Source organism: Physella acuta, unplaced genomic scaffold, assembly GCF_028476545.2.
Source record: "Physella acuta isolate Inbredline_101_S28 unplaced genomic scaffold, ASM2847654v3 ptg000175l, whole genome shotgun sequence".
Lineage (NCBI taxonomy): Eukaryota > Metazoa > Mollusca > Gastropoda > Physidae > Physella > Physella acuta.
In genome coordinates this window covers 606,012-619,430 of record NW_026731694.1, presented here as the reverse complement: position 1 = coordinate 619,430, position 13,419 = coordinate 606,012, and the positions used below count along the sequence as shown (strand labels likewise).

General features: G+C 41.8%; 1 protein-coding gene across 1 annotated transcript in view; it reads left to right on the top strand.

The window, feature by feature from the left end:
- LOC131936351 (phospholipid-transporting ATPase ABCA1) overlaps positions 1 to 13,419 on the top strand; it is a 33,871-nt gene that overhangs the window by 7,895 nt on the left and 12,557 nt on the right. Inside the window, exons 5-17 of the mRNA XM_059293287.1 lie at positions 2,091 to 2,264; positions 3,221 to 3,399; positions 4,841 to 4,969; positions 5,245 to 5,362; positions 5,475 to 5,629; positions 7,578 to 7,736; positions 8,457 to 8,667; positions 9,315 to 9,412; positions 9,655 to 9,806; positions 10,556 to 10,621; positions 11,375 to 11,440; positions 11,963 to 11,998; positions 13,075 to 13,172. Of these exons, the coding sequence (XP_059149270.1) occupies positions 2,091 to 2,264; positions 3,221 to 3,399; positions 4,841 to 4,969; positions 5,245 to 5,362; positions 5,475 to 5,629; positions 7,578 to 7,736; positions 8,457 to 8,667; positions 9,315 to 9,412; positions 9,655 to 9,806; positions 10,556 to 10,621; positions 11,375 to 11,440; positions 11,963 to 11,998; positions 13,075 to 13,172 (1,641 nt within the window). The remainder of the gene's footprint in view (positions 1 to 2,090; positions 2,265 to 3,220; positions 3,400 to 4,840; positions 4,970 to 5,244; positions 5,363 to 5,474; positions 5,630 to 7,577; positions 7,737 to 8,456; positions 8,668 to 9,314; positions 9,413 to 9,654; positions 9,807 to 10,555; positions 10,622 to 11,374; positions 11,441 to 11,962; positions 11,999 to 13,074; positions 13,173 to 13,419) is intronic.

Here is a 13,419-nt window from a genome sequence, read left to right as displayed (position 1 = left end):
TAGGACTAGCTGTAGTCTACAGGGTTAAAGTTCATCGTAACGTATTAGCTATGAGCTAGGTCTAGCTGTAGTCTGTAAGTTCAAAGTTCATCGTGACGTGTGAGCTATGAGCTAGGTCTAGCTGTAGTCTGTAAGTTCAAAGTTCATCGTGACGTGTGAGCTATGAGCTAGGTCTAGCTGTAGTCTGTAAGTTCAAAGTTCATCGTGACGTGTGAGCTATGAGCTAGGTCTAGCTGTAGTCTGTAAGTTCAAAGTTCATCGTGACGTGTGAGCTATGAGCTAGGTCTAGCTGTAGTCTGTAAGTTCAAAGTTCATCGTGACGTGTGAGCTATGAGCTAGGTCTAGCTGTAGTCTGTAAGTTCAAAGTTCATCGTGACGTGTGAGCTATGAGCTAGGTCTAGCTGTAGTCTGTAAGTTCAAAGTTCATCGTGACGTGTGAGCTATGAGCTAGGTCTAGCTGTAGTCTACAGGGTTAAAGTGCATCGTGACGTATTAGCTATGAGCTAGGTCTAGCTGTAGTCTGTAAGTTCAAAGTTCATCGTGACGTGTGAGCTATGAGCTAGGTCTAGCTGTAGTCTGTAAGTTCAAAGTTCATCGTGACGTGTGAGCTATGAGCTAGGTCTAGCTGTAGTCTGTAAGTTCAAAGTTCATCGTGACGTGTGAGCTATGAGCTAGGACTAGCTGTAGTCTACAGGGTTAAAGTTCATCGTGACGTGTGAGCTATGAGCTAGGTCTAGCTGTAGTCTGTAAGTTCAAAGTTCATCGTGACGTGTGAGCTATGAGCTAGGTCTAGCTGTAGTCTGTAAGTTCAAAGTTCATCGTGACGTGTGAGCTATGAGCTAGGTCTAGCTGTAGTCTGTAAGTTCAAAGTTCATCGTGACGTGTGAGCTATGAGCTAGGTCTAGCTGTAGTCTGTAAGTTCAAAGTTCATCGTGACGTGTGAGCTATGAGCTAGGTCTAGCTGTAGTCTGTAAGTTCAAAGTTCATCGTGACGTGTGAGCTATGAGCTAGGTCTAGCTGTAGTCTGTAAGTTCAAAGTTCATCGTGACGTGTGAGCTATGAGCTAGGTCTAGCTGTAGTCTGTAAGTTCAAAGTTCATCGTGACGTGTGAGCTATGAGCTAGGTCTAGCTGTAGTCTGTAAGTTCAAAGTTCATCGTGACGTGTGAGCTATGAGCTAGGTCTAGCTGTAGTCTGTAAGTTCAAAGTTCATCGTGACGTGTGAGCTATGAGCTAGGTCTAGCTGTAGTCTGTAAGTTCAAAGTTCATCGTGACGTGTGAGCTATGAGCTAGGTCTAGCTGTAGTCTGTAAGTTCAAAGTTCATCGTGACGTGTGAGCTATGAGCTAGGTCTAGCTGTAGTCTGTAAGTTCAAAGTTCATCGTGACGTGTGAGCTATGAGCTAGGTCTAGCTGTAGTCTGTAAGTTCAAAGTTCATCGTGACGTGTGAGCTATGAGCTAGGTCTAGCTGTAGTCTGTAAGTTCAAAGTTCATCGTGACGTGTGAGCTATGAGCTAGGTCTAGCTGTAGTCTGTAAGTTCAAAGTTCATCGTGACGTGTGAGCTATGAGCTAGGTCTAGCTGTAGTCTGTAAGTTCAAAGTTCATCGTGACGTGTGAGCTATGAGCTAGGTCTAGCTGTAGTCTGTAAGTTCAAAGTTCATCGTGACGTGTGAGCTATGAGCTAGGTCTAGCTGTAGTCTGTAAGTTCAAAGTTCATCGTGACGTGTGAGCTATGAGCTAGGTCTAGCTGTAGTCTGTAAAGTCAAAGTTCAATTCCATGATAAAGAAGTATGTGGCGGGTTCAGGTTTTTTTTTAAGAATATGAATACCGTTCAGTTAATTTCCGGGAAATACAAACAATTATAATCCCAGGTTCATGTCCCTGGAACCTCCCTGAGTCCACCCAGCTCTAATGGGTACCTGACTCACGTCAGGAAGAGTATAGGCGGGTTGTCATAGTGCTGAACACTAAACTTCATAGACCGAGGTCACTGAAACAGGTGAACTCTACTTCACCTGCCCCACGAACCGCCAGGTCCTCAACAGTGTACATTTCACCATCCACCACTCTCATCTTGAAACGTGTGCTCAGGTCGTCTAGCAGGCGTCCTTGCTGTGGTGTACGGCTTCTTTGTGGCGCCAATGGTCGCAGACATCATCCTCTTGCTAGACTTTGTCCAGAGTTTGGTGTTCCCGTTCGGCATCGTCGTGTTCGGGTTCGGATTAAAAATGGCGATCAACGTTTTGGCAGACCTCGAAGAATCAGGTAATTGATTGGTACATGTGTAATGTGCTTGTATGTCCACCCGCCTCAGATGAGAAGCTAACTTAGCATTTGTACGTAGAACGAGCGGAGCATAAACTTAGTCATTTCCCTACACTTTGTACTGAACCTAACGGCAATGTAAGAAACAGGGGCGTAGCGAGGAGGGAGGGCGGGGGGTGCGGACCGCACCGGGTGACACCATTTAGGGGGTGACACCAAGGCAAAAATTGGCAAAATATATAGAGAAAAACTTGAGGGGGGGTGCAAATCGAAAGTTTGAGGGGGGGGGGGGTGCAAATCGAAAAATTGAGGGGGGTTGCAAATCGAAAGTTTGAGGGGGTGGGGTGCAAATCGAAAATGGGTCGCTACGCCTCTAGAGGGGTGACACCATTAAGTGCCGCACTGGGTGACACCCGACCTCGCTACGCCACAGGTAAGAAAGGTTCGATTTTTCAATGAATAAACGAATAACTTAGGAAACGAATCTAGGTAAAAAGTTACAGAAAATAAACTTTATGTAACAGCTCAAAAGCCGATGCTTACGTAAAACGTCAGCAGTACACAATGTTGACGGACAAAGTTGACACACGAAAGCCCTACGACAATGCAGTTTAATTTCATAACAAAACATATTTTGAAAGCTTTTATTTAACCCACTATCTTTAGCTAGATCGAAACGCCAGAGCGAAATTTCGGGCACATCTGACAGATTCGTTTCATAGTTGGCACGTGGATCAAGACATGAAGACAGTGCAACATGACATTAAATTTGACTTAATTATATGTCTAATTAATTTTTTCCTATGACTCACCCTCCCCCCGTCCAACCCTATTTAAAATAACATCACTGTTTTTCAAACACATCAAATGTTCGTATTAAGATGGTTTTTTTTTCCCAATCCTTTTGCCTCCACAAAGTCTAATTTAATATTCAATTTAAATGAACTGTTTTACAGATAGACCGATATATTTTTCAACCATTGATGTCAATGAAAACGATCCAAACAGGACCTTTCTGGATGCTCTAAATTTGATGATGTTCAACACTGTGTTTAATGTCTTTTGTGTCTGGTACATCAGCAACGTTTTCCCTGGAGAATATGGCATTGCCAAACCGTTGAATTTTCTCTTTACTGTAAGTGTAGTGGGTGGGTGTATGGGTGTGTGGATATGTGGATGTATGGATGTATGGATGTATGGATGTATGGATGTATGGATGTATGGATGTATGGATGTATGGATGTATGGATGTATGGATGTATGGATGTATGGATGTATGGATGTATGGATGTATGGATGTATGGATGTATGGATGTATGGATGTATGGATGTATGGATGTATGGATGTATGGATGTATGGATGTATGGATGTATGGATGTATGGATGTATGGATGTATGGATGTATGGATGTATGGATGTATGGATGTATGGATGTATGGATGTATGGATGTATGGATGTATGGATGTATGGATGTATGGATGTATGGATGTGTGGATGTGTGGATGTGTGGAGGTATGGATGTATAGATGTATGGATGTGTAGATGGATGGATGTATGGATGTATAGATGTATGGATGTATAGATGTATGGATGTATAGATGTATGGATGTATGGATGTATGGATGTATGGATGTATGGATGTATGGATGTATGGATGTATGGATGTATGGATGTATGGATGTATGGATGTATGGATGTATGGATGTATGGGTGTATGGATGTATGGATGTATGGGTGTGTGGATGTATGGATGTATGGTGGATGTATGGATGTATGGATGTATGGATGTATGGATGTATGGATGTATGGATGTATGGATGTATGGATGTATGGATGTATGGATGTATGGATGTATGGATGTATGGATGTAGGATGTATGGATGTATGGAGGTTGGTTGTATGGGAGGGTATGGATGTATGGATGTGAGGGAGGGATGTATGGATGTATGGATGGATGGATGTGTGGTGTGGTGGATGTGTAGATGTATGGATGTGTGATGTGGAAGGTATGACTGTATGATGATGTGTATGAGATGGTTGGTGTAGGATGTGGGTGGGTGGGTGGTATGTGGATGATGGTGGTATGGGGGTGGTAGGGTGGTAGGGTGTATGGAGGTGGATGGTTGGTGGGTGGGTGTGTGGGGGGGGTGGGTCGGGGGGGGGGGGATGCGGTGGGTGGGTGGGAGGGTTGGTGGGTATGGTGGGTGGGTGGGAGGAGGCGTGGGTGGTTGGATGGGCCTGGATGGGCGTGTGGTGGTGGGCTGGGTGGGAGGGTGGGTGGTTGAGAGCGAGGGGCATGAACATTTAGTGTGAGAACTTGCTATGGATGTATGGGTGTGTGGGTGTATGGATGTATGGATGTATGGATGTATGGATGTATGGATGTATGGATGTGTGGATGTATGGATGTATGGATGTGTGGATGTGTGGATGTGTGGATGTGTGGATGTGTGGATGTATGGATGTATGGATGTATGGATGTGTGGATGTGTGGATGTATGGATGTATGGATGTATGGATGTATGGATTGATGAATGGATGTATGGATGCATTTATTCTTGTTTAATTTACTAGCGGAGCTACTGGGTCCCCACAGGCGTAGATGAAGGGCAGATTCCAACTATTCCCCCGCAGGACGAAAACTATTTTGAGAAACCGGAGGGCGATTTAAAATCTGGGATCCAAGTCCGAAATTTAATCAAAGTAAGGAGATATTTGTTTCTTTAAAAGACCATGCAAAACGTTTAAGATGGGGTAGGCCAATATACTAGTTATTTTCAGAGCATAGACATTTTATGTTTAAATAATACTGCTGCTCCCAGGTATAATTTATACTGCTGCTCCCAGATATAATTTATACTGCTCTCAAATGCTCCCAGATATAATTTATACTGCTCTCTACTGCTCCCCTGATATAATTTATACTGCTCTCTACTGCTCCCCAGATATAAATTATACTGCTCTCTCCTGCTCCCCAGATGTTTGGTCAAGAGGTCGCCGTTGCTGGGTTAAGCATGGACGTTTACGAAGGGCAGATAACCGTGTTGCTAGGACACAACGGGGCAGGGAAGACAACTACAATCAACATGATCACAGGTTGTTGACTAACTTTAAAAAATGGCATCGCATTTATTAATTTTTTTGTTGAGTCTTAATGCGGAGGACCGCAGCCAAACGAAAGATTGTTGACTTGTTTGATGCCTCTTAGGTTTCCTGCCCCCCACCAGTGGAACCATCATGGTGGAAGGTCTGGACATGCGCAAGAACACGAAAGCAGCAAGAACGGCCATTGGTCTGTGCCCGCAACAGGATATCCTGTTTCCTAAGCTAACATGCGCAGAACACATGATCTTTTTCTTGAAGGTAAGGATACTACTCAGAAGTCGAATAAACACTTGTTAGTTAATCAGTGATGTTCAAATCGTAACCACAGACTAGCAAAGTGGGATGTGTAGTCCAGAGGCGTAGCGAGGGGGGGGGGTACATATGTCCCCGGGCGCCGACCCTAGGGGGTGCCAAATTGGGTTGAAAAAAAAATTAAAAGCTCATTTTAGCTGCAGTTTTGCATTATAAATATAAAAAATATATGGGGGGCGCCGAATTGAAAGTTTGTTTCCGGGGTGGAGGGGGAGGCGCCAAATTGAAAGTTTGCTCCCGGGCGCCGGGAAGGGTAGCTACGCCTCTGGTGTAGTCTAATATTTTAGATTGGGTAAAGCACACGAGTGGGGCGACGCGAGAACAACCGAATTAACTACAAACAGAATCCAGACTTTAGTAAATGGGTGCCAATGGAGTAGGTTAAAATAAAATGGCAAGACAAGGTAGAAAACCCACAAAACTAAACTATGGGAGATGTGTGGACAGGGAGCAATAGAAAGGTAAACCATGGAGAGGAAATGGCGATGGATTGGGAACACGCTATTGTAGGACACTGGCACTGTCAGATAGGCCTTGAAGTGGAATCCCTCAAGCAAACGACGCAAGGGTCGACACAGGAAGACATGATGACGCAAGGGTCGACCCAGGAAGACATGATGACGCAAGGGTCGACCCAGGAAGATAAGGTGGGTAGGGATCGACCCAGGAAACATGGCGACACAGGGGTCGACCCAGGAAGACATGGTGGGTAGGGGTCGACCCAGGAAGACATGGCGACCCAGGAAGACATGGCGACGCAGGGGCGACACAGGAAGACATGGCGACGCAGGGGTCGACTCAGGAAAACATGATGACGTAGGGGTCGACTCAGGAAGACATGATGACGTAGGGGTCGACTCAGGAAGACATGATGAGGTAGGGGTCGACTCAGGAAGACAAGACGACACAGGGGTCGACCCAGGAAGACAAGACGACACAGGGGTCATCTCAGGAAGACAAGACGACACAGGGGTCGACTCAGAAAGACATGATGACGTAGGGGTCGACTCAGGAAGACAAGACGACGCAGGGGTCAGCTCAGGAAGAAATGACGACGCAGGGGTCGACCCAGGAAGACAAGACGACGCAGGGGTCAGCTCAGGAAGAAATGACGACGCAGGGATCAGCTCAGGAAGAAATGACGACGCAGGGGTCAGCTCAGGAAGACATGACGACGCAGGGGTCAGCTCAGGAAGACATGACGACGCAGGGGTCAGCTCAGGAAGACATGACGACGCAGGGGTCAGCTCAGGAAGACATGATGATGTAGTATGCTGGAGGAGGCTGTAAGGATAGGAAGGAATTGGGAACAACTTGAATAGCGTGGCAGGAGACTGTGGGGAGTGGAAAGCTTTGACAGAGGCCCTATGGTCCACAAGGAACGTAAAGAAAATTGATGGTGATGTGGGACAACGGGGTTGAATGGATGAGTGCATGACCGAGTCGTCTCGAGGTTGGATCTCGGGCTGTTTTACGTAGGATGGGTCTGAGTCCACCCATTTCTGACGGGTACCTGATTTACTCTAGGGAAAATAAAGGTGGCTCTTCATATGTCAAGGTCACAGAAACAGATAAACTCTACTTCCTTTCTGCTCGTGTGTGACATTTCCATTGATGTCAAGGGTAATTCTGAAAAATAGGTAAAAGAAAGGAGAGGTAGAATAGAATAATTATCTAATTGATTAGACTCAGAAACTTTCTACTTTAACCCGCAATCGAACTCGAGCCTTTTCGGGTTAACAGTCTAGCTTTCTACCGCTTGGCCTCGCCGTCCCATATAGAAAGGCGATCCCCGTATAGAAATAGGACAGAGCTCTATTTCTATAAATAATGAAACTTCCCTCACCCCACTTCCCTTTTCGGATGTCTATATCTTCTGTGTTACTTTCCCAAGATTAAGGGCCTGTACAATGAAGAAAATGTATCCGAAAGCCTTAAGCGTCTTGATGCTATTGGTCTGGGGGGCGAGAAGATGAAATGCTTGGCGTCGAAACTGTCCGATGGTCAAAAGCGGAAGTTGTCACTAGCCTGTGCCTTCAGCGGTAACACAAAGGTGAGTCATTCAACCTTTGAACAGATACATTACACGGAGGTACAGCTCAGCTTAAGAGGTTTTTTATGTAAATTAATATCTGGCTTAGTAATAGGATAAAAGAGTTCGCGGACCCATCGGTGTTATAAGAGATGTATCTGGTCCCACAATGGCGTAAATATATATATATATATATATATATATATATATATATATATATATATATATATATATATATATATATGTATATATATATATATATATATATCTTGTCCCGCAGTGGATATTAGAACTATATTTTTTCATCATTGTGGTATTGTGGTAAGAGATGTATTGGACACAGCAATAACATTAATGGGGAACTGATAGTTTTACCGAAAGACATTTATCCGAATCGACGTTTGCCAGAATGAATCTCTCGCATTCGGGCTAATCAGTGTTTCTTCCAGACTTTTTTTTCACCAGGGTAAGAGGGAAGAGGGAAGAGGCACTTGAATTTTCGGGGGGGGGCGGACTAAAATTTCCGTTGTTTGGGGGGGGGGGGGCGGATTTTGTTAAAAGTATATATTTTCTGTATAAACTCCAGTTCGTTGGAGGGGTGTGTGGTAAAAGATGCCTGGAAGAAACACTGGGGCTAACGTCCATTAGAGCAAGCGTCGCCTTTCGGGCATTAGTCGTAGATCCTATATCTGGCCCATACGTGATATGAATCACAGCTATGATATGTCTTGTATTTCACAGGTCCTATTTCTGGACGAGCCGTCGACCGGCCTTGACCCCGCCGCCAGACAGGAAATGTGGGCTTTCCTAAAGACAATGAGAGAAGGTCGAACCATCCTTTTAACGACCCATTACATGGACGAGGCAGATGTACTGGGCGACAGAATCGCCATCATGGCGGAGGGGAGGGTTAAATGCTGCGGCACATCTATGTTTTTAAAGAGGGTGTACGGTAAGTTTATTAGAGGATTTAGTGTTGTGGTACGCCTATGTTTCTAAATAGTCTATGGCAATTAAGGCTTTGATGAAATACACTTGACATAATTATAGCCCATGAAAAAAAGCCACTGACATGAAACACTGACATATACCCCTGACATATTACACCTTGACATATAGCCCCTGACATATACCCCTGACATTTACTCCCTGACATAGACCCATGACATATACACACTACCATATACACCTTGATATACCCCTAACATATACAACTGACATATACCTCCTGACATATAGCCCCTGACATATAACTCCTTAAATATACTCTCTGACATGTACCCCTGACATATACCTCCTGGTATATAGCCCCTGACATATACCCCTAGCCAATACCCTTGACATATAGCTCCTGACATATAACCCCTGACATATACCTCCTGACATAAACCCCTGCTGACATATAACCCCTGATATATAACCCCTGATATATAACCCCTGACATATAACCCATGATTGTAACCCCTGAATTATAAATCCTGACATATAACCCCTGACATATAACCCTTGCCATCAACTAATAAACACGTTCACTTTTCACCACAACTTTGATATTTCTAATTTGGCCAGTAATGTTGAAAAAAATGCTATGTTCATCAGGTACGGGATACAAGCTGAAGATTGTGAAGCGGCCAAAGTGCTTGGCAGCTAAGGTGACTCAACAGATCCTCAAACTAATTCCCCAAGCCCAGTATATAGTAAGTGTGGAAACTTTGGGCAAGATTATAACTGTCAAGCTAGGTTCCAAAGTCACAAGTCGAAGTGAGAATAAAATTAATAGATGGTCCAACAGTTGGCTCGACAAGAATAATATATATATATATATATATATGTATATATATATATATTTATATATATATATATATATATATATATGTATGTATGTATATATTATTCTTGTCAAGCCAACTGTTGGACCATCTATTAATTTCTCTTGTAGAGTGAAACCAACTCAGAGATCGACTACCTACTGCCAGAGAACATGACAGAAATGTACCCACGTTTGCTGACGGTTCTAGAAGACGACGCGGAGAAGCTGGCGATCAACGGATTTGGGCTAACAGCCACCTCGATGGAGGATGTCTTTGTAAAGTTCGTCTTGTTTTGTTTCTAGACTTTTTACCTTTTTTGTTAAGTTCGTCTTTTTTTTTGTTCCTAGACTTTCTACCTTTTTTTTTTTGTAAAGTTTGTCTTGTTTTGTTTCTAGACGTTTTACCCTTTTTTGTAAAATTCGTCTTGGTTTGTAGGTCCTATCTAGATTTTGACTTTTTTTTTGTAAAGTTCGTCTTGTTTTGTTTCTAGACTTTTTACCTTTTTTTGTAAAGTTCGCCTTGTTTTGTTTCTAGACTTTTTACCCTTTTTTTTGTAAAGTTCGTCTTGTTTTGTTTCTAGACTTTTTACCCTTTTTTTTTTGTAAAATTTATCTTGTTTTGTTTCTAGACTTTTTACTCTTTTTTATAAAGTTCGTCTTGTTTTGTTTCTAGACGTTTTACCTTTTTTTGTAAAGTTCGTTTTGTTTTGTTTCTAGACTTTTTACATTTTTTTGTAAAGTTCGTCTTGTTTTGTTTTCTAGACTTTTTACCAATTTTTGTAAAGTTCGTCTTGTTTTGTTTCTAGACTTTTTACCTTTTTTTGTAAAGTTCGTCTTGTTTTGTTTCTAGACTTTTTACCTTTTTTTGTAAAGTTCGTCTTGTTTTGTTTCTAGACTTTTTACCTTTTTTTGTAAAGTCCGTCTTGTTTTGTTTCTAGACTTTTTACCCTTTTCGCTTTTCGTTTTTCGCAAAGACCGAAGTCTCAAGGGATATAACTGTAACATCGTACCGATGTTTATTTTTTTACAGAGTTGGAGAAAGCAGATTATCTGAAGGTTTAATTCAAGTAGATAATACAGATGGCAAGTCTTCAGTGTATGTTATGATTTTTAAATATTTGTTCAGCTAGAAATATAACTCTGTCAAGAACTATTTCAGCGGTCTCTCTGTTAACAAAATATTACCCCATACGTCCCCCCCCCCTACAAACAAACTATTTCCCTTTGTCAACCATTGTCTGAAATTATTTTGGATTTCGGTCTTTAGACGACATTGAACTCGCCTTGAGTTATTCTAGAAATGGTTTTTTAGATGTGAGTTCCCCGATGCATATCTATATGAATAGCTATGTAGTGAAAACATAAAAAAGCTGTTGTCACGACGGTTTGTTTGAAGGCGAGGGACGAAACAGTGAAGCAGTGATAAGAACATAGAGGACAAGAACATAGTCGCATAGAATTCAGCTAGAACCAAAATGATGCAAAAGTATATCAACTCTTTACACCAGCTGGATCCTTGCGTTTGCAACATGAGACAATAAGACATACATTTTAACCCATTTGCCATCAACCAAACACAAGACATATTTCACAACTGGCGCAGCTATTTGCCGCGCTACTTTTGTGGCGAAGTACAAACCTGCATACGGCAAAATGTTTTCATGTGTTCATAGCAAGTAGAGTTTATTCCAGGCGTCTCTTCTCTCCCCCCCCCCCCCCAGAAAATTTAGTAAGCCAATCCCCCCCCCCCCCACCCGGAGAAAAAAAAGTCTAGAAGAAACACTGATAGCAAGACAAATTCATCGAATAGTCACTTCACTATAACACCATACCGATGTTTATTTTACAGTGTTGGAGACGGCAGATCACCCGGGGATATAGCTGAGGTTAATACTACGGATGGCAGGTCTACAGTGTATGTTATGTTTTTTTTAAATTAAAGGTTCATTGAACCATGTCCAACTAGGAATATCAGCCCCTCATAAACTATCAGTATCACACTATCGCCATACTTACTGATATTGCCTACGTCATGCATTTGTGAAGGAACGTACACATATGCCTACGCATAGACGGACACACATAAGAACATAAACATAGATAGTGTATTGTATGAGTGTAACACATACCATGGGCGATCATTACACCTTATCCTCACTGAGGTAGTGTTACATGAGTATTACATTACATGAGTATGTAAATACATGAGTATTACATTACATGAGTATGTAAATACATGAGTATTACATTACATGAGTATGTAAATACATAAGTATTACATTACATGAGTATGTAAATAAATAAACAAAACATATATATATATATATATATATATATATATATATATATATATATATATATATATATATATATATATATATATATATATATATATATATATATATATATATATATATATATATTTACTTATTTTTAGTGTTATCGAAATGACCGATTCAGGACAGAATGAAAGGCAAGTGCACGCTTTGTTTTTTTTGTTATTTACTTATGCTAGCTTAGTACAAATAATAAAGTATGTTTTTGAATTTATTTTATGTTTGTGTATGTATTAGTCTGTCTTGCAATCATTCAATAATTTCCCGATAGTAACCACAAGCAATCATCGGAACAACTCCCCTACAGTGTTTCTTCCAGACTTTTTTCTCGGGGGGGGGGGGGGGGGGGCACTTGTTATTTTCGGGTCGGCGGTCAACATTTTTCGGGGGGGAGGGCGGACTCTAGTAAAAGTATATGTTTACTATATAATTACCATCTCGTTTAGGGGTGGGGTGGTAGACTTTCTTCGTGGGGGCTCTGCCCCCCCCCCCCCCCCCGAAGAAATGCGTGGAAGAAACTCTGCTCCCCCATTGCTACGTGTAGTGTCTCAACAAAAACAAAATAATTGTGTGTAAACAAGATCCTAGGTCTAACATCTACTTTCACACTAAGCCGTCACATTATAATAGTTCACTGATTTAGTAGAAGTTTTACATTAAAAAACCAATCGAAGCTCCGTCGTTGACGTTCAAAACTTTGTTTTAAACTTATAAATCATAGTCTGCATTCTGTTGTGATAACCAAATCCAGTTAAATATGTTCCAACGGTAAATAATTTTAATAGCGTGGTCGAGTCGGTAATGCTCATGGTTGCTAACCCGAAAAGTCTCGGGTTCGATCCCTATGGCAGATAAGGCTCGATCCCTTCAACACTAAAAACTAAGAACGAATAAGAAAGAAGAATAGCTTCAGCACTTACTTAATTAAACTCTCAAAAAAGTCTTGTTTTGGTCACTTGTAAGGACAGAAAGACAGACACACTATTAGCACAAATAATTGTTTTGCCTTGTTACGCCTCAAAGTGTTTCATCGTATTGAAAGAACTGATATTGACAAGATATTGCAGAGTTAGGTTTGGTACACCAGCTTAAACTTTACCTTCTACAGTTCGGTTTGGTAAATAATAGATACTATACAGAAGCTTCTAAAGGACCATAATGCTACTTACTACATAGATCTTTGATTTGATGCTTTTGCAACATTTTCTTGCAGCTTTGAATCCTCGGCTGTGGACCCACCTAAAGTAACGCAACCACAACCAACAGGTACTAGCGTGCAGCCGGTCGATGCGTGTTCAGATCCATATGCAGGTCCGTTTTAGTTGCCGTTTGTCTGGCATAATTTACAACCATATTTAGTGCCATTTTACATCCTAATGTTAACCGTTAGCTTGGCATAATTTACTACCATATTTAGTGCCATTTTAGATCCGTAATGTTCACCGTAAGCTTGTCAGAATTTACAACCATATTTAGTGCCATTTTAGATCCTTTAATGTTCACCGTAAGCTTGTCAGAATTTACAACCATATTTAGTGCCATTTTAGATCCGTAATGT